The following is a 25772-nucleotide window of genomic DNA, read 5'->3' as shown; positions in this document are numbered from 1 at the left end:
CATGGGAGTTGGGGGGCTATCCAGAAACTTAATGGCAGTGATCTGTTTTACTAGGTGAAAAGGTGCTGTGTCTTGTGCGCTGCAGGAGCTTGTAGGAATAAAGAATGACTCTGGAAGCAGAGTTTATTTCTTCAGGCCAAGTGGCTTCAGTATGATTTCCTGACAATCTACTTTTGAGAGCACACAGGAAGGGAAGTTGATTCTCACACAATGAGGCTGTGTGCGCGATCAGTCAAAGAGAAGGAAGACTTTACTAGGGGAAATATCAGTGAGTCAGGGGGGTGAGTTATCAGGGGACTCTGTGGTTCTTGATTTTGAGTAAATGATGAATTAAATGCCAAAAAAGGCATTTTGATGAGCAGTAAGATTTTAGTTCCTTGTGCAACAACTTGTGGCCTTGTGCCAGATGTGAACACTGAGTCTTAGTTTAATCCAGGAGTTCTCAAACTGGGGGTCAGGACCCCTCAGGGGGTTGCAGTGTTATTACATGGGGGGTCACGAGCTGTCACCCTCGACCCCAAATCCCCCTTTGCCTCCAGCATTTATAATGGTGTTAAATATATAAAAAATGTTTTTAATTTATAAGGGGAGTCGCACTCAGAGGCTTGCTATGTGAAAGGGATCATCAGTAAAAAAGTTTGAGAGCCACTGGTTTAATATCAGTGTACTTGTCTTTAGTGTTCTGTAATCCAAGGCATATTGGGTTTTGCAAACTGAGATTATTTCTGTGCTGACTTAGTTGGCTGTTGGTTTCCACTTGTTGTGCTATGTCTGTAATGGATAAATTGGCAGTAAGCATGTATAGCCGGGTTTCCAGAGGTGCTGGGCACTCACACAAACCCTGAACTGGGGGAGCTGCAGATGCACAACACCTTTGAAAGCAGGGCAGAAATATGTCAATAGAATATTTCAACAAAATCAACATATGACTAGAGGAACATTGAATGGGCTAGGGTAGATGAGTCTGAGGTCCCATGTGACTGTCTTCGGAGGTCTGCGCAGCACACAGAATAGAAATCTTCTACTTCATACCTCTTTAGCCCGATGATGACAAGTTTCTGTTGTTATTTTACCCCGTGCAGAACACGTATCCGGATCACGTTCATTACAGCATCCGTGCAGAAGGAAGGGACTATGTTCTCCGACTGGAAAAGAACAAGTAAGTGTGCGGTGGCTAGTGTGGGTTGCAGGGTTCCCTACTGAAAGCCCTGGGCCTCTAGGTTTCAAATCTAGCTTTCTCCCCAGGCCACTTTGTGTAGATTGTGCATGGAACATTGCAGGGCATAAAGCTAGAGGAGAGCCAACAGCTGGGACCTCTAGCTGAACCTTTTTGAATTTCAAAGGGACTTGGATCCCTGGATTGAAAATGGCCCCTGCAATGGTTTAGGTTCAGATCTAAAACAAGAAGGGGCTTATTTTCCATTTCTGACACAGAACCATCAGATATGAACCTAAACCCAGCTCTTATTCACCCTCAGACCCAAGCCCCTGGCCTGCCTACGTTTTTATTCTGTCCCCCTCACAATGGTCTAACTCTTATTTAGCATCAAATACCATCTCCTCAGCCCATCGAGCTTAGGAGGAGATACTATTACTCAAATTGCTTTGAGCTCTGTATGAGATGTGATTGGCAGTTGCACTGCTGCCTCCACTGGGATACTATGGACGCTCTGAGCTGCTGGACCCATTTACCTCTTGACCCCCATTCTTAAGGAGGAAAGGGTCAGTCTCCCGCTACTGTTACTGTACGCTGTGGAGCTCATTACAAGGGAACTGCATGTACAAGTTAGCAGACTGATGGCAGGGGAACAAAATTTTGTGATCCATGGATCTATCCCCATCTGGCTGCCCCTCCAGCATTTAGGCAGGAGAAACCAGTCCCTGCCCACCTGCTGGCCCTGTCCCTCTTACTCCATTTGAAGGACTTTGTCTTCTTGCAGCCTGTTGTGCAGTAAATTATGGTGATGATCTGGGTGACAGTGAACCCTCCCCAAGCGCTGGCTGCAGGACAGAGAGTCAGGCATCTGCTTACAAACCATTCAGCTGACAGATCATCAATGGCAGCTACTGTTCCATGACCCCATCTAGGGCGACTAGACGTCCCCATATTTAACTCTTTGTCCTGCATCCCGATCATACATCGGTCGGGATGCCATTTGTCCCAATATTGTAAAGTTGCCAGCGTCCGGTTTGCGCAGGGCTGGCAGGCTTCCTACCTGGCTCTGCGCAGCTCCCTGGAAGTGGCGACAGTTCCCTCTGGGTCCTAGGCACAGGGACGGCCAGGAGGGCTCTGTGTGCTGCCCCAGCCATGAGCACCTGCTCCGCAGCTCCTATTGCCCGGGAACTGCGGTCAATGGGAGCTGTGGGGGTGACGCCTGCGGGCGAGGCAACTCGCACAGCCACCTGGCTGTGCCTCTGCCTAGGACCCAGAGGGAATTGTCGCCACTTCCAGGGAGCTGCCTGAGGTAAGCCACGCCCGGAGCCTGCACCCCATCCCGCACCCAAACTCCCTCCCGGAGTCAGCACCCCAAACCTCCTCCCACGCCCCAGCTCCCTGCCCCAGCCCTGAGAACCCCCCCTTGCAGGGGGGCTGGAGCCAGGGCTGTGTGCCCCCGACCGACACACGGCTTGTAGCAGGGGCCGGAGCCGGGGCCATGCGCCCCCTGACCCGCTGCTTCCTAGGACTGTGCGCCTCCTTCCCCCATGGCTCTGGTGGGGGCTGTGAGCCCTGTGGATGCCCTGCCCCCCCATGTGTCCCGATATTTTATTTTTGCGATCTGATCACCCTACCCCCAACAGAAGCACCAACAGCTTCTTCTATGGAGGCTGTTCAGGACCCTGCCTCCCCCTCCCTCTATATAGTATGCATCAGAAGTGTGAAGATGAGAAACCATTGATGGGATTTTCTGGTGGGAGTTCAAGCAGTGATGCGGTGCCAGTTCCAGCTTGCTTTCCTCAATGGCGTATTGGCACTGGGAGCAGTATCAGTACTGCTGACTTCAGTGTCACCTACTGGTGTGAGTCAGACAAGCAGGATTTGGCCAGAGGGATACAGGGTAATGCTGGTTCCTCCTGCACCATGTGGTTCTCTGTCCCTTGGAACTGTGGGTGGCGCTGTGAGTCCTCACTGCTACTATCTGACTCTTTTTTTCAGGGGACTGATTGGGGAGCACTACACTGAAACCTATTACTCAGAAAACGGCACCGAGGTCACTGAGAGGCCAGACACTCAGGTATGACTCTAAGTGCCGTGCTGTATGATCTGGTGCATGTTTCTTAGAGGAGACGTACTGGGGCTGGGGGATTGCGCTGAGACTTTGGACTCTCAAGACAAATTCACTAGAACCTGTGGTGTCTCCCCCAGTCCTTTTCACAGCAAACCAAGACATATTGTTTGATGCTTCACATTTCCTTGGTGCTCGGTGCTATGCTGTGGGTGCCTGAGATGCTATTGGTCAGGTATGGAGCTGAGGAGGCTCAGATCCTTTCCTCTTTACTGCTGGATGACAGGCTGGGGCTCTGTGAGCAGAGATGGACTGAGCTGCTCATATGATCCATGACATGTTTGAGAAATGGGCACTCACCTTCTCCTTCATACACCCGTGGGTATGTAAGATCAATCTAGTTGGCAGTCACCCTACTGCCTCCCGTGTGCCTGCCTGCCCTATGCGTTCTGTACAGCACTGCACGCATGGGGGGGCAAGTCCACAACGAGTCCTTGCTGAAGGCTGCAGATGCTGATGATGTCTGTAGGAGAGGGGCTGAAGGCTGCCAGGTGCTGATTCACCCACCTTCCTCCGCACGAGCAGGCCATTTGGCATTGGCTCTTTCATAGAAGCCATAGACCTTAAGGCTGGAAGGGACACTTACAGGTCAGACTGGATCATATAACACAGGTCAGAGAACCTCACCCAGGGACTCCTGTATTGAGTCCAGTAGCTTCTGGCTGAGTTAGACCATAACATTACTTTGCCCTTCTCTGGCAAAGATCTCAAAGCACGAAGGAATGCCTCACATCCTCCGAGAGCGAGAGCAATAATATTGTCAACCCCATGTCATAGCTAGGGAAACAAAGGCTCAGAGAGCACACAATCGCACAAGTACAACTCATTGACAGAGCCAGGAGCAGAACCCAGTTCTTCTGACACCCCACCGTAACCTCTCACCGCTAGGCCATGCTTCCTTTTCAGTACATGAGTTGGCTTCCCATTATAGAAATGGTGCCACTGAGATTAGCGGCGAACTTGCTTTCAGTGGTGAGCGGTCAGAGCAGCCCTCAGGAGCATGAGGTTGGACTGATGTCGGCTAATTATTCTTCCCTGCCCTGCTGGTGTTCTGGGCTAATGGTTTTAGATAATGTTTCCAAAGAGCTCTGTAAACTCTAACTGTGTTATTGGGCAAACCCTGGCACACAGCTCAGGAGGCCACCTGGGCTCTGCATGATGGGCTGCAATCCCAGCCCTTCACTGGGAAGTGCCATCAGTGATTTAGCCCCAGCAAATGAAATTGTTGGGAGGGTCTAGTCCTCGGCCTGCGGATCTGACTCACAGCTCCCCATGACCAGGGCAACTGGGATGTAGCATGGCCCCTGTAGGCCCTCCAGACTTCAGCTACATTTTGCGGTGCACGGCAGACACTCCCATTCTAGGCTGCACTGCCTCTCCCTAGCAGCTACTGGGGAACAGCTAATTTGAATGAATTCCCTTCCTTCCTTCAGCAGCTCTGCAAATGCCCAGAGTGGCGAGGCCAGGGGTCCTCCCACCCCATGCCTTACCGTCCTGCCCCACATGCCTGCTGTAGCTGCAAACCTGCCCTGTGGAGCAGCAGGTAGAGAGGAACCTCTGTAGTTCTGTAGGGGAAGCTCCTGCGCCCCCTCCTCCACCTCTACCTGCTGTGGGGGACAACACCTGCACTGTTTCTTGGATGCTCCCATGCTCCCTCCCCGCGTTGACCTGGCCTGGCCTACTCTGGGGGACAACACCTACGAGGTTCCTTGTACACTCCTGTGCGTCCTGTACCACACCCCAGCCTGCTCTGTTCCTGGATTCCCTACCCCGCCTCCCAACTCTCCCCCTGCCTTCTGTGGGGATAATGCCCACACTGTGCCTGGATGCTTTTTCTTCCTGGGCCTACACTGGGGGACAACACTCCTGCCCCTTTACAGTGTTTTCCCCTCTTGCCAGCCAGCTCTTACAGCTGGGAGTTCAGAGCATTCAGAGCATCTGATTTCTAATCCCACTCTGTGACTTTGGTCAGGTTACTTCCTCAGTTTGTGTCTCATTTTCCCCATTGGTAAAATGGGGACAGCCCTGGCTTGCTTTTCCGGGGATTGTGAAGATCTGTCATTATATTATGTGCAGAATTCTGAAATGCTAGGTCTTCTGTGTGTGTGTATTAGTGCTGATTACATTTTCTGTGCTCAGGCACCAGGCAGTCAGGAGCAGTGCTGAGTTTATTGTGCTCATCCAGTCAAGCCTCCAATTTGCCCATGAATGTAAGGCTACCCATGTCACTGTAGCATATTGCTCATGTATGGTGTGGGACTGCCTGCTGTTCAGGTGTGCAGTGTTGTTGTAGCTGTCTTGGTCCCAGGTTTTTAGACAGGGTGGGTGAGGTAATATCTTTTATTGGACCAGCTTCTGTTGGTCAGAGACAAGCTTTCAGGCTTACCTGAGGTCACCTGAAGAGCTCTGTGTAGCTCAAAAGCTTGTCTCTCTCACCAACAGAAATTGGTCCAATAAAAGATATTACCTCCCGCACTCTTGTGCTCTTCAGGTGACAGTTGGGAGCACTTGGGTTACTTGAAAGATCTGAAAATTGTGCGTGGGTAATGAATGAGGTGGGAAAGGCTTGTTTTTGCCTGGAAGAAGCTCTGTAACAGATCTCTGCTTTCCAGGATCTGTACCTTGTTAGTGACTTCTCTTCTTCCCTAAGTGTCCCCAGTATGGTGCTGATTGGCTTTTGACTTCTGCTTTCTCTGCTACAGGATCACTGCTTTTATCATGGGCATGTTCACGGACACAGTGATTCAGCGGCAAGCATCAGTACCTGCAGAGGACTCAGGTATGATCTTTAACTGATACAGGGTACGCAGAGGGGAGGGAACATCAGAACCCAAACATGTAAAGCAAAAAGCACCAGGGGGCCCGAATGTGTCTTGCCCCACACTTGTGCCATTTTCAGTAGTCCAGACTGGGTATAAAATGCTGCTATTCTGATCTGGTAGCGTTTTACACCCATTTGGCAGTGGTGTAAATGACTATACACTGTGCAGGTCAATAGAGACTCAGCCCCAATGTGTCACTGTGTCAGAAGAACAATGTAGCTATGGTTTGGCGAAAGGATCTATTAGTTATGTTGTGCAATACAGTGATGCCACAATATATTGGTGTACTTTCAAACCAGTGTTGCCAACTCTCACGACTTTTATGGCAAACCTCTTTTCATTTGGTGTTTCTATAAAGCCCCACCCACTGGAGTCACGTAACTTAGGGAGGAATTTCACCTTTCATTTAGGGAAAAAAGTCAGTTTGCTCCTGGTTGTGGAGAATAGCTTGAAAATGTGACCCCTGAAGGCTCAAAAACCAAAAGGCAAATTCATGATTTTTTGGCCTGAGTTATAGATTTGTAGATTCTAAGGCCATAAGGGACTACTGTGATGATCTAGTCTGACCTCCTGTGTCACACAGGCCATAAAACTTCCCCACAATAATTCCTAGATCAGATTTTTTTAGAAAAACATTCAATCTTGATTTAAAAATTGTCAGTGATGGAGAATCTATCATGACCTTGGTAAATAGTTCCAATGGTTAATTATTCTCACCATTAAAAATGTGCGACATATTTCCAGTCCGAATTTGTTTAGCTTCAACTTCCAGCCATTGGTTCATGGTACACCTTTCTCTGCTATACTGAAAAGCCCATAATTAAATATTTGTTCCCCATGTAGGTACTTATAGACTGTAATCAAGTCACCCCTTAACCTCTTTGTTAAGAGTAATAGATTGAACTCCTTGGTCTATCACTATAAAACAGGTTTTCTAATCCTTTAATCCAGGGGTCCCCAACGCGGTGCCCGCGGGAGCCATGGCGCCTACTGGGGCGTCTAAGTGCGCCTGCATACTGGCGGGCGGACGAGCATCTGCCGAAATGCCGCCGACGAGCAGCAGCATCCAGAGGCGTCGCCGCCAAAATGCCGCTGATTTTCGGTGGCGCCGCCTCTGGATGACGCTGCTCTTTGGCGGCATTTCGACGGCAACGCCTATTGACATTGCCGCTTGTCGGCGGCATTTCGGGGGATGCTCGTCCGCCACAGCTCGTCGTCTGGCGCCCGCCAGACAAAAAAGGTTGGGGACCACTGCTTTAATCATTCTCATGGCTCTTCTCTGAACCCTCTCCAATTTATCATTATCCTTCTTGAATTGTGGGCACCAGAACTGGACACAGTATTCCAGCAGTGGTTGCACCAGTGTCAAATACAGAGGTAAAATAACCTCTCTACTCTTACTCAAGATTCCCCTGTTTCTGCATCCCCGGATCACTTTAGCTCTTCTGGCCACAGCATCACACTGGGAGCTCATGTTCAGCTGATTATCCCCCACAACTCCCAAATCTTTGTCAGAGTCACTGTTTCCCAGGATAGAGTCCCCCAGCCTGTAAGAAAGGCCTACGTTCTTTGTTCCCAGATGTATACATTTGCATTTAGCCATATTAAAATGCATATTGTTTTCTTGTGCCCAGTTTACTAAGTGATCTAGATCGCTTTGTATCAGTGACCTGTCGTCCTCATTATTTACCACTGCCCCAATCTTTGGGTCATCGGCAAACTTGATCAGTGATGATTTTATATTTTCATAGAACAGAGAATAGTAGGACTGGAAGGGACCTCGAGAGGTCTTCTAGTCCAGTCCCCTTCTTCCAGGTGGTTAATAAAAATGTTAAATGATTTTTGAACAACTGGGGTTGGAGATACTGGAAAACAGACCACTATATGCTATTATAATAAGAATTCTAAAGTACTTTGCAACCTGTATCTATACAGGAATCACTTTCTCCAACCATCGAAATGCAGCCATCTCTGGGGTGAAACACTGCTGCTGTTTTACAGTGCACAGCATTTCAGGAGAGGAAGGGAACATGATTTTTCGATCGGTTTGTAACTGTAGGGGAATTTGGGGGAACCAAGATGAAATTAGGCCTGGACATTGTGATTGTATATGAAGTGTTTGATCAGGAATTATTTGCAGTCAGTGCTGACTGGGCTTTGAGCTATATTCTCGAGCCACTGGCTTTGCATGTCTGTTTCCCAGCAGTGTAATCTGAGACTTTTGGAAATGTTTGTATTAGGGATGGGCCTAAACCAAACCCCAGATGTGGATACTCAGGATTTATGGGGGGGTCTGGTTCCAGATCTGAACTTTACAGCTCAGACCCTTTAATTTGAAGTCACTTTATCAATGTAAATGTAAACAAAGGCAGAGAATCCTGCTGGACTTGGTGTGATTGCCCTTCTGCACAATGACAGAGATTCATGTAATATTTGGCCCTGAAGACAAGATGTCTTAGGTGGCCATGAGACTGATTGAATCACATATGTCCAGGCAGCATGACATATCAGAAGCTGATATTCTTCTGCTACCTGAGCCTGCAGGTGGGGTTGTCATGGATCCACAGGATCAGTGCTACACCCCATTTTTTAAACAGTCCCTTGGAGGAACCCTTCGGTGTGCCAGACCCCCGAGTAATCTCACTCTTCCTTCAGGTTAGGCTGCACAGCCTCACTGCCTCTGAGACTGAGCCTCTGGGCTCCTGCCCTCCTGCTTAACACCTCGAGCTCCGCTCAGCGAGTCCAGCTGAGGGTAGATCTACGTGCTACAGCAGCTCATCTCTACAGGATTCTCCCATTAGCATAGGAAACTCACCTCCCCGAGAGGCAGTAGCTAGGTCTACACTACACTGTCTACAAGGGGATTTAGGTCGGCTTAACAGTGCTGCTCAGAGATGTGGATTTTTCACACCCCTGACCAATGTAGTTAAACCAACCTAATTTTCTAGCGTAGGGGCCTGCGGCTACATCTACACTACAGGGGGGAGTCGATTTAAGATACGCAAATTCAGCTACGTGAATAGCGTAGCTGCATTCGACGTATCACAGCCGACTTACCCCGTTGTGAGGACGGCGGCAAAATCGACTTCTGCGGCTTTTTGTCGGCGGCGCTTACTACCACCTCCCCTGGTGGAGTTAGAGCGCCGATTCGGGGATCGATTGTCGCATCCCGATGGGACGCGATAAATCGATCCCCGAGAGGTCGATTTCTACCTGCCGATTCAGGCGCGTAGTATAGACCAGACCCCAGATTCACTCCAGGTGAAAGACTTTGACCCTCTTCAGGGATCAGTGCAGCTCAGTAGGTATTTGCAGTGGCACCAAGCAGCCTTTTGAAAACAGAGTAGGGATTAGTATTCAGCTGGAGTTCAGCATCAGCAAGTCTTAGCATCAAGAAACAAAGGTTAAGACAGAGTTCAGACTGGCCAACCCCAGGGCTCCACCCAACAAAGCTGCTGTAGCCTCCATCTTGTCTCGCTATCTGTCAGTTCCAGGTGACAGCCCCTGTATCTCAGCTCTCAGCACAGCCACCTGACTCCTTTCCCCTTTGTTCTCCAGCTCTGGGCCTTTGCTCTGCTTCCCAGCAGAGAGGTGGGGGGAACCTCCTTCCTCTGGGCTGTAAGTCACTAGGTGTGAATGTCCCAGCCACTGGGGTTTCCATTGTCTCTTCTGGATCCTCCATTCACGTGTGTGTAAACTTTGTCCAGTTTGTTTGACTCTGGTCTCCAACCAGGCTGCTAGTGAGTCAAACACCTCCTCCCTTGTCTTTACCCTCAGAGCATAGCAATGCAAAACACAGAGGGAAACTGAGGCATACATACAAAATTCTCACATTCCTCATGGGAAATAAAATTAATGGTTTTGGTTTTGATTTATTTAAACATTGTTTTTTGATTATTGTCTCCTCCCATCCCCTCACTTTCAATCTTTGAAAAGGGAAATGTTTCGATTTCCAGATTGGACAGGAATCCAAAATGGAGTGTCAGCTGTCTTACCTGGAGAGGGGAATGAAGGAGGCTCAAGGAGAGGAGGAGATGGAAGGGGTGATGTCTGTGAGAGAGAAGAAGGGGGAGGGAGAGTGGCAGCGGATGCAGCAGGACAGGGCCCATTCTGCTGTCTGGCAGCACTTCAGCAAGCTGGCAGGGAAAGCTTTGCAGGTGACCTGCTACCTCTGCCAGAGACACTTGTGTAGGGGGACTGCCGGCCTGGTTGATGGCAGGCAGAAGCATAATTAATTATGCAAAAAAATGCTCATTCTTACTATTTAATTGGCTGATAAATAATAGAGAGATTACTGTTTTCCTCTCTTTTCCTAGCAATGGGTTCATTGAAGCTGAATCCGGTTTTTCTGGGGCTTGGTGTCCTGATTTCTTCAGGTGCTAGTAGTTGGTTTCTCAGATTTAAGCTTTTCTGATAAACCCTGTTTATCTAGCACTTACATAGGCTAGGTCCTTAAATTTGCCAAGAAACAAACCCTCTTAATTGTCTTTTTATCTGAATATCTTTCACATTTATTCACTCTAAAATAAAAAAAAGTAAAGTAGCCAAAGAAACAAGGAAGTTCTCACCTTTCACAAGAGTGTAAAAAATGCAACGTTTCTATGACCCCTAGTAACCTAGAAATTGCTGGACTGGGTGAGACCCTGCTGTTCATCTAGTCCAGGCTTCTCTCTCTGACAGTGGCTAATGTTCCAGTTCTGGGATTAACTGCACCTCTACCCCCTCTGTGGCCTGCTCAGGTCTCAGGCCTCCTGCTGTCACCTCTCTGTGGGTGGGAGGACCCTCACCCTTCTTCTTCCAGACTGAGGATTTAGGTTTGCAGTTCGCGATGCTTATCCCAGCAGGTCTGTCTTTAGTCCCGCGCAAGCTGTTCTGCTCTCTCCCAGGGTCTATGACAGGGTTACCAGTGACCAGCCAGCTTTCTCAGAGCACAGTTAGTTTATTTAGGACAAAACCATTACAGAAAAAACATATATCCTAAAACAATGCACTGTCCACACGTGTGCCAGCTTACCAGAGGGGTCTCTTGTCTTCCACAGGAAGACCCTGGTAGGTTCCATTCCTTCCAACAGGGTTTGCTTTCTTGGTTACAGTCTCATGTCAGTTTTTGCATCAAAATTAAGCTCACACAGTTCAGGCTGGCCCATTATACCAAAAGCCCATTCTTTGTCTCGTGGGCCTCTGGAACCCATTCCAAACCAGTCTGTGCAGTTCTGCCCAGGGGTGGTACTTCTCTGGAGGTGTGCACTGCCCAGATGTGTACAGTAATTGCCCCACACCCTACCCCTAGTTTTAGTTCCTCGACAAAGCTTGGTAGTTCTCCCCAATGGATCCAGAATATAATCCCTATGTTATGGTGCTCTCACCACCAGAGTGCCCCCTCCTGCCCTGGTTTCACAATGGTCTGCCTCTTCCATGGTCTAGCCCCCTCAGCCAGGTCAGCTCTCCGTCAAGCCCCCACCCCTCCCCCTTGGTTCTCATTCCATCTTCACCCAGAACTGGCCTCTAGCAGAAGCAACCAGCCTTTTTTATCTGGCCTGCTGTGCCCTGATTGGCCTCCTCCTGCTCCCAGCCCTTCCAGGTGATGGAGGACCAACTCTTGCTGGTTCTGCCTGCAGATGATCATGGGAGGCTTCTTTAGGCAATCCCGGGTGGTCTGAACTCGCAGCTCTTCCCTTCCAGCAGAAGTGTTATCCAGTTCCTAATAGCTAGAGATTGGTTTAAGCCCTGAAGCAGGAGATTTATTGTCTTACAAAAAAATTAACAACTCTGGATATTCTTGTTATTCATATCAACGTCTCTGAATTTTGCTAAATTCTTGCCCTCAGCAATATACTTTGTCAATGAGTTCCCCCATCTAATTACATGTTGAGTAGAAGCGTTTCCTTTTATCAGTTTTGAACTTGCCACCTTTCAATTTCATTTAATGTCCCTTGTTGTGTTATGAGGCAAGGAGAACAGATGTTCCCAATCTACCTTCTCTAGACCATTCATTATTTTATATTCTTTTATCATAACCCTTCATAGCTGTCTACTTTCCAAGGTGGGTGAGGTAATATCTTTTACTGGACCAAGTTCTGTAATATCCTGGGACCAACACAACTACTACTACACTGCATACTTTCCAAGAGCATAGGAGGAACCTATGTTTCTTACAATGAGCATGTGCAAAGCCCCCTAAATACTGACATCACCCCACAGTGAATGAGCTGCTCAGAGCCCTAGCTCAAGTTGAAGCCCCAGAGGCCACAAAGCAGGATTCTCAAACTAGACATTTACCTGTCTGTCTCACCACTGGGGCCTGACCCTGTAAGCGTGCTCAGAGCAATTGTACAGGATCAGGCCTCGCACAAGATCGATGGTTCTTCTCTGCCTGTCATCTCCTTCTCATCCCCGCACCCAAGGATGTCAGGACAGTGCAGGCAGATTACCTTTCCCATTCCTTTCTGAGATGGAACTTCTCCAGGGCCCACAGCTCTAGCTAATGTTCTTTGCTTTGTAAGTTATAAATAAGGCTAAGATTTTGTCACAGTTATTTTTAGTAAAAGTCACAGACAGGTCACGGCCAATAAACAAAAATTCATGGAGCCTGTGTCCTGTCTGTGACTTTACTAAAAAATAACCTGGGTCAGGGCTAAATAGGGGGGAGGAATGGAGTCTGGGGGAGGAGAGGACCCACAGCCCAGGTTCCAGTGGCTGCAGCGGGGGGTGCACAACCCCCACTCCGGAGTTGGCCGCAGCTGTGGGACGGGGTGCATGGCCCTGGCTGCATGGCCCTGGCTGCAGACCCGCACCAACCTCCGGCGGCAGCCCTGGGATGCCGCGGAGGACACATGGCCTCCGCTGCAGCCGCCGGCAGGGGCATGCGGTCCCAGCTGCAGTTCCCAACGGAAGCCATGGGGCTGTGATGGACAGCCCCGGCTGCAGCATAGTCCCCGCTGCAGCCCCCAGCAGAAGCCGAAGGGGTTGGGGCACAGCGAGGGGGTCGCACAGCCCCCTCTCTGGAGCTGGCCGCAGCTGTGGGACAGGGATGTGCGGCCACAGCTGCAGCCCCTGCCAAGCCCCGACTGCAGCGGGAGTGGAGGGGGGGCACATGGCCCTGGACACAGCGAGGGAGGCACACGGCCCCCCAATGCGACCCCTGCTGCGGGGCTGGGGCACACGGCCTGTCTGCATCACAGTCCCCACTGCAGCTCCAGGACAGGGGCTCACAGCCAGCTCCAGTGCCCCTCCGTCCCCCTCAAACCGCAGGGCGGGGGCTGCTTCCAGCCATCCAGCCCCAGCTGTAGGGCAGGGGCGCACAGTCGCGTCTCCAGCCCTGGCTTCAGCTGCTGGTCACCTCATCACACGGACTTGCTTGATGCACGGTTTGATGGTTTTCCGGGTTACCAAGGGCTGAATCACCTTGTTATTCCCTGTCTTTAGAGAGAGAGAGAGAGTCTGTCCTGGGGGGGCTGGGTGTCAGCTTCCTAACACCACCAGCCTGTCAGCTGCTCAAGTACTCTCCTCTGGGCTGCACCAGCCCTCCTGTCTTTGCCCAGCAGGTTCACAACAGGTGTACCCCAGTCCCCGAGTTCCCTTGAAACATTCCCCTGTGATATCCAATCCCCGACACTGGCTACTCTCAGAAATCCCAGATCCTTTGCTCCGAAAGGAGCAGTGTACCCCAATTTTACCTTAAACCACCGCTCCTGTATCACACACAGCCCTTGTGAGCACTTGTAGTAAAACAAATGAGTTTATTTAAGAGAAGGAATAGAGATTCCAGTAGAGTTTGGAGGGAGTGCATTGGGCTCTGGAATATGGGTGTGCTGAGATTTTTTTTTATTTTTTATTTTTTTAAAGCAAGCCAAAGCCTTCATTAAGGCAGCATTAAAGTTGCCCAGTGATATCTTGTGCCCTTCCAGAATGTCACGTTCAACTACACTCAAACCTCTGAAAACCAGAAACTACAGAGTTAAAGTCCACGCCAACCCCACAATGCAACCTTAACTCTGCCCTCTTTGTGCCATACCTCAGCATGATGCGAGCACACATACTAGCACTCACCTGCTCCGGAACACTCTGGGGACAGAGCACACGAGCCCTGTAGAACCCAGTCTAACATCTATTTGCTAACGCAAAATTTGGGTTTAGGTCAAGCGTAGGGAACAGGAGCTACCTACACCCGACCTGCACTCAAACACTGAACCTGCTCCACACAAACTACCCCAGATATGCTACATGTTACCATCCCTTCACTTCTACACTGATGATTCCTACTGAGACATTGCTTTCACTTATCCCTCACTAAGCCCAGGAGACCACAGACGTGTATGGTAACAGACAGCTAACAATCCCAGGGCTGGAAGATCTCTGTGCACATCTACTGACAACCCACAAAACTCAGTGCTGAAATTAGACATTCTTGATCTCTCCTGGCACACATGTACTTCTCCTGTTATCACAGTGAAAGCTCCTGGTTTCCCCCTAGACTGTACATTCTCTGTGTTCTGGCTTTCTGACATTTCAAACTCTGCCCAGATGGTTTGCTCCCACAGATAATCTGCTTCTGCTCATGTCCCAGCTTTCAGCTTCTGCTCCCACCAGTCATTTCCTTGGGAGTTTGAGATTATTTCCCTTTATGGTGGGAAAGGACAATTATACAAGAAAAGATAATGGGCCAAAGTATAAACCAGTGTAATTTAGGCCTTCCCCCAGCACCTCAGCTCGCATGCACACCTGGCAAGAGCCCCATAGCATGTGTCTACACAACCACAGAAGTGAGCCTCCCAGCCCCAGTCAACATACTAGGAGTAGCGGGGCTCACATTAGCACTCTAAAAATAACGGTGCAGACAGTGCTTTGAGGCTCTGAAGCCTAGGGAAGGCAGGCAGGTTTCAGTACCTGAGCTCCAACCTGAGCCGTAACTTCAAAGCGCTGTCTACGCAGCTATTTTTAATGCACTAGCATGAGCCTCACTAGCCTAAGTGTGTCGACTTGGGCTGGGAGGCATGTGTCCGTGGACTGTACAAACATACCTTTAGTCTCCCTGCCTCGACTCACCCCCGCTTCTGCCCTCCTTACACATCAGTTCTCAGCGTGGCTGTGACTTTCCCAGAAGGGAGGAGCATAGCAAGAAAAGCAACAGCAATCACCCCCTTATGGAACGAAAACTCTCCGTACACCTTCCTGCTGCTCCTTGGTGTGTAAATTACAGAAATTTAGGCTCCCTTATGTGTGGATAAGTGTGTTTAAGAGAGTTAGATTCTAGGCAGGGCTAGCTTACATATCCTTACACACTACCTCTGAGTCTGACCCATTGACTTCAGTGGAGATATTTTTCTCACAATATAGCTAATATCAGTACTTAAGAATTGGTGATACTGCCAGTTATGCTGTATATCGAATCTTAAATTCATTCAATATCCTTGAATGATAGAGCTGCAGATTTGTTTCTCTGCTGTTGCTGGGAAGGACAGTTCCCTTTAACTCGTAGCTGTCAAATCTGCTTTGTAGTCTTTGCTAAATGGCTCTTCGATGTGAAAAGCCCAGATTGTCTGTTAACAGCATCAATTATGTCTGTCCATCTTTCTCAGAACAACTCTAATGAGACCCTGATCCTTGCAGTGCAAAATCTAGAGTTTATGCCTGGGCTGATAAGCCATAAAGGCTGTCTTTGGCATCTGATATTAAAAGGTACAAAGAGCAAACACACACCAAGTGGCTTTGAAATGTCTCTCCCGCTTTTTCAGTGTCAGCTCAGAGAGAACAAGTAAAATAAGTCCTTTGCGGAGGGAGGGGAAATCCAATATATTCTTAGAGGAAATTGTGAATAAACTAAAACAGGGAGTGATTGTTGCTCGCTGAATTAGTCATTCAGGAGTTAAATCATTGTTAGTGATAGCGGCTTCCTTCCCTGGTGCATGTGCTGCTGCCATCTGGGTGCTTTGGAGACCAGAATTAAAGTGGTAATGTTATGACTAAGCCAGCTCACCACCCCACTCATATCGTCCTTAGCAGAATGAACCCAGGAAGATCTTCCCCACACAAGAAATTAAGAATCTCCAGAAAGTAACAGAACTGTAATGATTTTGTCCCCTTAGATCAGTTTCTGTGATAATTAATTGTTTCTAACATTGGATCAGCAGCCTTACCCCAGGCTACATTTTGCTAATAGTTTGTGTAGTTTCATGTTTATTTAATTTTAATCTTAGTGACGAATGTAGGACTTGCTCCATTTTATCACTCTACAGGTACATACCACCAGGTGGCCCACCTCACAGTCCTATCTGATTGGACCCCTGGGTGCATCTAGTCTGCACCTCCCTTCCATACTGGATTGAACCAGTTGTGCTGGTGATCTAGTCCAGTTTTCTGCCACCATTTCAGGTCAATATGGATGCTGCAGAGGTTCAGGTTCATCATTCCCCTTTCTAACTGTGCCATGGTGGTCATGGAGCACAGCCCAGAAGGAATTTCTTCCTGCCATGTGCAGTGATTTAGCTTCCACCCGAAAGCATGATTCCCCTCATCATTGTCTTAGCTTCTCTGAGAACAAATCACGTGAGTGGTCAAGGAATTACCCAGCTCTTTTAGACTCCACTCAATGCACCAATGGCCTCTCTGGCCCCTGAGGCCATGGGACTCTCACACTTCGTGGTGTGCAGTAACTGTTTCACTCGTTAGCTCTATATGTGCTGCCCTTTCATCAAGGGCAAAGGAGGGACCGTTTTCACTGTGCCCTTCATTATCACATAACAGCCCTGGAGGCTTCCTGCTTTTAGCCCCTTCCCCACCTGAGGTAGCACAGTTAGTTAGATATTATGGTAACAGTATCATGTGAAGCATCTTATGTAACATCTTTTGAGATTGCAGCTGACCAGTGAATAGCTTATCTGCAGGCAATTCTCATAGGGCAGAGAAGATCTGTTTTCCCTCATTAGACCCGATAAAGTTCCAGTTATCCTGCTTTGTCCTTAATCAGACCTTCTCCTCAGCTGGCCTGGTGCTGAGATGAGGCTTACTGCTCTGGGGCTGACACAGTCATGCGTGTCGTGCTCCATCTCCAGGGGATGGATCTGTCTTTGCGATACACTTTTCTCCCTCCAGAGTCCTTGGATGATGCTGTCCGGATCTGTGATTTACTGTACTCAAATCTCTCCAAAAAGAACAGGAGTACTTGTGGCACCTTAGAGACTAACAAATTTATTTGAGCATAAGCTTTCGTAGGCTACAGCCCACTTCTTCGGATGCATAGAATAGAACACAAGATATTTATACATAGAGAGAACATGAAAAGGTGGAAGTAGCCATACCAACTGTAAGAGGCCAATCAATTGAAATGAGCTATCATCAGCAGGAGGAAAAAAAAACAAAAACACCTTTGAAGTGATAATCGAGATGATCTATAGAAGGTGTGAGGATACTTAACATGGGGAAATCGATATCCTCACACCTTCTATAGGTCATCTCCATTATGACTTCAAAGGTTTTTTTTTTTCCTCCTGCTGATAACAGCTCATCTCAATTGATTGGCCTCTTACAGTTGGTATGGCTACTTCCACCCTTTCATGTTCTCTCTATGTATAAATATCTTCTGTGTGTTCCATTCTATGCATCCGATGAAGTGGGCTGTAGCCCACGAAAGTTTATGCTCAAATAAATTTGTTATTCTAAGGTGCCATAAGTACTCCTGTTCTTTTTGCGGATACAGACTAACATGGCTGCTACTCTGAAACCTGTCAAATCTCTCCAGTTGCCGCATAACTCCCCTATTAGTGACTTTGATCTCTGACAAGAACATGCTTGGATTTCCTGTGACCAGCACCCCGGAACGGGCATTTTCCCTGTGGTGAAGAGTGATGGGCAATGCCAGGGCATTGCCCTTTCCCCACCTTTCTATTGTCCTCTCTTCCCATGGGGGCCGTAGATGGCTCTTAGTCATGCCTTCTTGCATATATATGTAGTTGAACCCGAGATGGCCCAAGGAGATGAGCTTTGGCTCTGGATCTGGAATAATGTCAGACAAAGTGTGACGAAGTTCTGTCCTTGACTCCGTGGGTCCTGCGTTTCCTGACGGATTTTGCTAACCTCAGAAGCTCACTGTGACCCTCCACATAGCCTTCTCTCTCTAGAGGCAAGGGTCACAGTCTACTGAGCCATTTTCATCATAAGCCAGCAAGGGAGGTGAGGAGAAACAACCCTCCCTCACACAGTCTCTGTTGTCTCCCAGTATCAGTGATTAATCAGGGAGGGGAGGGGGGAGCCCGGGCCCACCCTCTACTCCGGGCTCCAGCCCAGGGACCCTAAAATTAGCAGCTATGGAAGCTGACTTTTTTGGAAATAGGACATGTACAATTCCCTGGGCTACTTCCCCACAGCAGCCCCCACTCAATATCTTCTTCACAATTACCTCAGGGTCTCCTTCCTTGCACCTGATATGGATTCATACTACTTCATTCCTCCAACAGTACAGTCTCCCTCCTATAGCTCCTGGCACCCACACAGCACTGACTAACTGGGAGGCTTTTAACTAGTTCCAGCCAGTCCTTGATTGGCTTCAGGTGTTCCAATCAATCTAGCTATCTCCACTGCCTTCTAGAAGGATCTTAATTGGCCCCAGGTGTCTTGATCAACTTGGAGCAACTGCCATTTGGTTACCATGGTACCAGGGATTTGTTTAGCCTGGGGCTAACATACCTGTTCCTCACTACTTTACTGTAGCCATCTGGCCTTGCCCCATCACAAAAGGTGCAGGGGTGGGGTTGAGATAAACCTGGCTCAGGTTTAGGTTTGGATTGGATGGGGCTGCAGTTCAATGAGCTGTTCTCATGAGATCACGGCTCAAATTGGGAAACCCCATAAGATCAGCCATTCTCGTAGGTCTGCCACGAGGTGGGCCCCATCTGACTGGATCCAGGAAACAGGTTCTGCTATTTGAGGATTCTCTGTGGAATCAGAGCCATAGATGCTGCTGTGAGTCAGACCGGAGCCTCCCACACCACCACATTCACAGAGGTTTGGATTCCATCCTTTGGTTTCAGTCCCTCTCTCGTGTTGTGTATAAATGGTAAAGTGTCCCCCTTGAGGCAGGGGAGAAGAAGAGAGACCCTCCTTGCTGCACACACACTGCTCTGTTATTTCTGTGTTCTTCACAACTCATGTGCCTACCTTAGAGGTAGCAGGTATCCTTTACCTATTTTACAGAGAATGTAACTGAGAGGCTGGGTGAATTTTCCACAGGCAGAGCCGGAAATAGACTCATAGACTTTAAGGTCAGAAAGGACCATCGTGATCACCTAGTCTGACCTTCTGCACATCGCAGGCCACAAAACCTCACCCACCCACTCCTGTAACAGGCCCCTAACCTCTGGCTGAGTTACTGAGTTACTCTCATATCATGGTTTAGTGACCTGCAGTTACAGAGATTTCACCATTTACACTAGACAGCCACAGGGTTGTGAGGCTGCTACTGCCTCCATGCTAATATGCATTTTCCTTTAGTTCAAGTGGCCGCAGCTCAGGCTTTTCCCACGTTCAGTCCCTGCAGGTGGCTACGCTTGAGTACTGTAGTGTCTCTAGCTGCTTTACCACACTCTGATCCCAGAGCCAGAAAGGGCCAGACTGCCATGGCCTGTCCATGGCCTTGCCAAGGGCCAGGCTACCATGGCATGTACGTGGCCTGCTGAAATCCTGATTACACATATATGCATGAACTGGTAACCTCCAGGGACTTGTGAGAAGTGTGCTATTCCCTGGCTGTGAGAGGGGCTCCAGCCATGTGAAAAAATGACTGTGTTCTCCCTGTAATGTGAAGCTCCCACCCTACACTGCAGCCAGACAGCACCCAGCCGCTCAAGCGCAGTGGGTCAATCTATGTCATTGCATTTGTTTGGAGACCAGGAGAGAGTGGAAGAGACACTCTCACACTCTGTAGCCTGGCGGTAGTAGGGGGGAACCTTAGCACTGAGGGGCCACAAGTGCCTCGAGCCCTGGCTGAGGAGCTTCTGAACCCGCCCCTCTGGTTACTTGCGTGAATGCAGTGAGCACCTTCTCTGTAGCCTGTCCATTTCTAATATGTTTGTTTTTGAGATGGGGTGACCAGAACAGCACGCAATATTCAAAGTATGGGCGTACCATGGATTTATATAGAGGCATTCTGATATTTTCTGTCTTATTATCTATCCTTTTCCTAATGGTTCATAACATTCTGTTCGCTTTTTTGACCGCCGCTACATAGTGAGTGAATGTTTTCAGAGAACTATCCACGATGCATCCCTTAATACATGACCTATTGTGCCTTATTTATAATGATTGACCTCGAAAGGTAGATGTTTTTCCCCTGATTCTTTCTTTTTACAGAAAAGCAGCCTTTAACTCAGTTTTGATAGAGGCTCAGGGATTCAGTATATTTATTTTTTATTTAAATGTTTTAGAGATTCTACTAAGTTTAGCCTTAACATATTTTGTATTACATTTAAATTTCATTTTAAACAAGTTTAGTTTTAGAAAGAAAAATGTATTACAATTTAAAATAACAAAATCAAAAAATCCTGTTTAAATTAAAAAAATCCTCCAACGTGCAGTGAAAACAGACCTCCTTTCACTTTCAGTCTGCAAAACAATCAAGTGCCACACATGATTGCCACAAGCTCCCTGCTCTCTGGGATGTAGCTTGGCAGCACAGGGCTGACAGGCTCTGGAGAGAAGCTCATCTTCCTATTTTCCCAAGGGAAAAGTAATCCCAAGTCACTCACTTCACCTCCAAAGTATGCCCCCAGAGCCTCTTCGGAGACAGCCCCATTGTGCAGTCACCCTCTCATTGGTGGCAGGGAGTGTGTCTGGGAGCAGCAGGAAGGTAGGATTGTGGGGTCAGGCCCTATGGTTTTATTATTGGCCTCTATACTTGGTAACTCTGTAAAGGAATTTAAGGGACAAAGAACCATTGGCACTGAGGTTCAAAGTAGGAACTATCCTGTCCTTCCCTACTGGTCACCTGTGCTACAGTGACAGGACCTGGGTATTTATTAGGGACTGCCCTGCGCTGCCTCTTCTCCAGGCTACAGAGACAGAATCTGGGTATTTATTAGGGACCACCCTGCCCTGCCTCACCTCTTCTCCGCATTACAGGGACAGATCCTGGCTCAATTTGGCAAGGCCAAGTTTGCTTCTTCTTCCCTAAATGGTATTTGACATGGGGAAAAAGTCATTCAGAGCCCAGGCTGGCCCTGAATTCAGAGCAGGGAATTCTGTTTAGATTTTCCTTTTGAAAAGATCCCAAATTGATATACATGACCTTTCAAGGACCAGGCTGACATAGCCTGTCCATGATCTTGCCAAGGGCCAGGCTGCCATGGCCTGTACGTGGCCTGCTGAAGTCCTGATTACACATATACGCATGAACTATTAACCTCCAGGCAGGGGTGAAAGTAACTTAAAGGACTTACCAGTACACCGGCGTCCTGAGTGGGGTGTGGCCTCAACTGGAAGAGGGGGGCCTTTCAAGATTTAAAGGCCCTGGGGTCCGGCTGTGGCTGGGAGCCCCAGGGCCTTTAAATCACCCCAGAGCTACCAGCTGCAGGGGCGGCTGGGAGTCCCGGGGCTCAGGGGCCAATTAAAGGGCCAGGGGCTCCGGCAGCCGGGCTTGGGCAGGGATTTAAAGGGCCCAGTGCTCCTGGCACTGCGGGGAGCCCCGGGCCCTTTAAAGCGCCGCCAGAGAAGCCAGTCCAGTCCGGCACGGCGTATCAGCTCTTGCCGGTACGCCGTACCAGACCGTACCGGCTTACTTTCACCTCTGCCCCCAGGTACATGTGAGGAGTGTGCTGTTCCCTGGCTGAAAGAGGGGCTCTAGCCAGGTGAAAAAATGACTGCGTTCTGCTTGTAATGTGATGCTCCCACCCAACACTGCAGCCAGACAGCACCCAGCCGCTCAAGCACAGTGGGTCAGTCTATGTCACTGCTTATGCTAAACAATCTCTTTAAACCTTGTATTTAGCAGTGACCCTTTGAGTTAGTTTCCCAGACCTGAAGAAGAGCTCTGTGTAAGCTCGAAAGCTTGTCTCTCTCACAAACAGAAGTTAGTCCAATAAAAGATATTACCTCTCCCACCTTGTGTTTCCTCTGCAAATGTGTGTGAAACCCTTTCTCTGATCGGATACTGGACCCCGATTCATGTTGCCCCCATCTCTTTGCAGTGGATTTTTCTGGGCCGATCAGACAGTCTATTTAATTGAGCCGTTGGGAGGTGATGATAAGGGGGAGCACGCGGTGTACCGAACGGATCACCTGAGAATGAAGCGTGGGACCTGCGGAGACGCCAATGTCACTTTGGAATACGACCATGAACCGAAAGTTGCTGCCGCAATGAAGCCCCATCACTGGGTAGGAAATCACCCTGTTCCTCTGTGTTGTAGTTTAATTTGTAGGAATGTTGGGCCTGATCCAAAGCCCACTGAAGTCAGTGCAAGTCTTTCCATTGACTTTGCTGGGCCTTTGATCTGGTTCCTAGCAAAGTGCCTGATTGCAAAGGTTCTGCACACACTTGCTGGGGGCCTGCAAGGAGCTGGCTGATTGCACAGTACAAGCTTCTCCTCCTCATTTCCAGGGGATATTGAAAGGACATAGACACAGGCTGAGGAGCTTTCAAAAAGGCTCAGGCATTTCTCACACTTCAGGTACTTCACTGCCCACTAAGTAGCATGTCTGGCTATGAGCAATTGCTGTCACTGGGATGTCAGGGCCCCAGAATTGGGTTCAGGAGACCCAAGTTCAGTTCCCTGCTGCACCACAGACTCCCTCTGTGACTTGGGTAACTCACATAGTCTGTCTTTCCCTCCATTCCCGTCCTCTGTGACCTGGACAAATGCAGCCTGGCTGCTAAGGCCATCCTCATTTCATTGCCACCTCCCCTTTCCTACCACATCAAACACAGACTGCATGTCTTTACCTTTGAGATCCTCCAAGGCTTAGCCCAATCCATTAATGACAGCTGCTTAAAGCAGCTAGTTCTGGAACCCACAAGGGGAGAGGCAATTCTTGATTTAGTCCTAAATGGAGCACACAATCTGTTCCAAGGGGTGGCTATAGCTGAACTCGGTAATAGTAACCATAATGTAATTATATTTAACATCCTTGGGGAGGGGAGGGGTGGAGGGGGAAGAGTACCAAAGAAACCCACCACAGTTGCATTTAAACTTCAGAGCGGGGAACTACACAAAAATGAAGAAACTAGTTAAATGGAAATTAAAAGGAACAGTCACAAGACTGAAATGCCTGCAAGTTGAATGGAAACTTTTCAAAAACACCAAAATAAAGGCACAAATGAATGTGTACCCGAAATAAAAAAAAAAAATAGGAAGAGGACCAAAAAAATGCCAGCATGGTTAAGCAACAGAGTAAAAGAGATGGTTGGAGGCAAATAGCATCCTTTAAAAATTGAAAGTCAAATCCTACTGAGGGAAATAGAAAGGGAGCATAAAATATGGCAAGTCAAGTGTAAAAGTATAATTAGGCAGGCCAAAAAAGAATTTGAAGAGCAACTAGCAAAAGACTCAAAAACTAATAGCAAAAAAATTAAGTCTATTAGAAGCAGGAAGCCTGCCAAACAATCAGTGGGGGCCCCTGGATGATCAAGGTACTAAAGGAGCACTCAAAAAAGACAAGGTCATTGCAGAGACGCTAAATGAATTCTTTGCATAAGTCTTCACAGTGGAGGATGTGAGGAACATTCCCGCACCTGAGCCAGTCTTCTTAGGTGACAAATCTTAGAAACTGTCCCAGACTGAGATATGAATAGAGGAGGTATTGGAATAAATTGATAAATTAAACAGTAATAAGTCACCAGGACCAGATGGAATCCACCCACGAGTTCTGAAGGAACTCAAATATGAAATTGTAGAACTACTAACTGTGGTATGTAACCTATCACTTAAATCAACTTCTGTACCAGATGACAGGATGATAGCTAATGTAATGCCAATTTTTAAAAAAAGACTTCAGAAGTGATCCTGATAATTACAGGTCAGTAAGCCTAACTTCAGTACCTGGCAAGTTGGTTGAAACTATAGTAAAAAAGAAGAATTATCAAACACATAGATGAACACGATTTGTTGAGGAAGAGTCAACTTGGCTTTTGTAAAGGGAAATCATGCCTCACTAATCTACTAGAATTCTTTGAGGGGGTCAACAAGCATGTGCACAAGGGGGATCCAGTGGATATAATGTAGTTGGACTTTCAGAAAGCTCTTAAGTAAATTAAGCAATCATGGGATAAGAGGGAAGGTCCTCTCATGGACCAGTAACTGGTTAAAAGACAGATAATAAAGGGTAGGAATTAATGGTCACTTTACAGAATGGAGAGGGGTAAATAGCAGAGTCCCCCGGGGATCTGTACTGGTACCAGTGCTATTCAACATATTCATAAATGAGCTGGAAAAAAGGGTAAACAGTTTGCAGGTGATACAAAATACTCAAGATAGTAAAATCCAAAGCAGACTGCAAAGAGTTCCAAAGGGATCTCACAAAACTGGATGACAGAGCAACAAAATGGCAGATAAAATTCATTGGTGATGAACACAAAGTAATCATATTGGAAAACATAATCCTAACTATACATCCAAAATGATGGGGTTTAAATTAGCAATTACCAGCTGAAAACATCAACACAATGTGGAGTGACAGTCAAAAAAGCTAACAATATTAGGAACCATTAGGAAAGGGGTAGATAATAAAACAGTAACTATCATAATGCCACTATATTAATCCATGGTACGCCCACACCTTGAATACTGCATACAGTTCTGCTCGCTCCACCTCAAAAAAAAAAAAAAATATTAGAAATGGAAAAGGTACAGAGAAGGACAACAAAAATGATTGGGGGTATGGAACAGTGTCCACGTGAGGAGAGATTAAAAAGACTGGGGTTGTTCAACTTGGAAAAGAGATGACTAAGGGGGGATATGATAGAGGTCTATAAAATCATGACTGGTTTGGAGAAAGTAAATAAGGAAGTTTTATTTACCCCTTCACATAACACAAAAACCGGGGGCACCCAATGAAATTGTTAATAGGCAACAGGCTTAAAACGAACTTCACACAACAGTCAACTTGTGGAACTCATTGCCAGGTGATGTTTTGAAGGCCAAAATTGTAACTAGGTTCAAAAAAGAATTAGGTAAATTCATAGATGATAGGCCCATCAATGGCTATTAGCCAAAATGGTCAGGGATGCAACCCCATGCTCTGGGTACCCTAAGCCTCTGACTGCCAGTTGCTGGGACTGGATGACAGGGAATGGATCACTTGATGATTGCCCTGTTTTATTTATTCTCTTGGAAGCATCTGGCACTGGCCACTGTTGGAAGACAGGATACTGGGTTAGATGGAACATTGGTCTTGACCCATTATGGCCATTCTTATGTTCACCCTACAGATTTCCTTTCCTGCATTACTGAGCTGTCAGCCCTGCCTCTGCTCTGCCAGAGATGCCATCCTGCCATGTCCATTAGTCCTGTTTCCCTGCAGATACTGCCATGTTCTCTGCCGTGCTTCCCCCATACACAGGAGTTGCCCTTGTCAAAGTCCCCAGAATTACTACGTTATCCTACTTCAGATCCCTGCCGTCAGGGCCGGCTCTGGCTTTTTTGCCGCCCTAGGCAAAAAAGCCTCCGGCCGCCCCCCCCCCCCC

The 25772-nt window shown here is 48.0% G+C and overlaps 1 protein-coding gene across 1 annotated transcript in view; it reads left to right on the top strand.

The window, feature by feature from the left end:
* LOC112106615 (disintegrin and metalloproteinase domain-containing protein 8) overlaps window positions 1-25772 on the top strand; it is an 85875-nt gene that overhangs the window by 12772 nt on the left and 47331 nt on the right. Inside the window, exons 3-6 of the mRNA XM_026653718.2 lie at window positions 1083-1159; window positions 3155-3233; window positions 5987-6063; window positions 22282-22468. Of these exons, the coding sequence (XP_026509503.1) occupies window positions 1083-1159; window positions 3155-3233; window positions 5987-6063; window positions 22282-22468 (420 nt within the window). The remainder of the gene's footprint in view (window positions 1-1082; window positions 1160-3154; window positions 3234-5986; window positions 6064-22281; window positions 22469-25772) is intronic.

Source organism: Terrapene carolina, unplaced genomic scaffold (genome assembly GCF_002925995.2).
Source record: "Terrapene carolina triunguis isolate 2854851 unplaced genomic scaffold, T_m_triunguis-2.0 Scaffold147, whole genome shotgun sequence".
In the NCBI taxonomy this organism is placed as follows: Eukaryota; Metazoa; Chordata; order Testudines; family Emydidae; genus Terrapene; species Terrapene triunguis.
The sequence above is the reverse complement of the archived record's forward strand: the minus strand, read 5'-3'. Positions and strand labels throughout refer to the sequence as shown.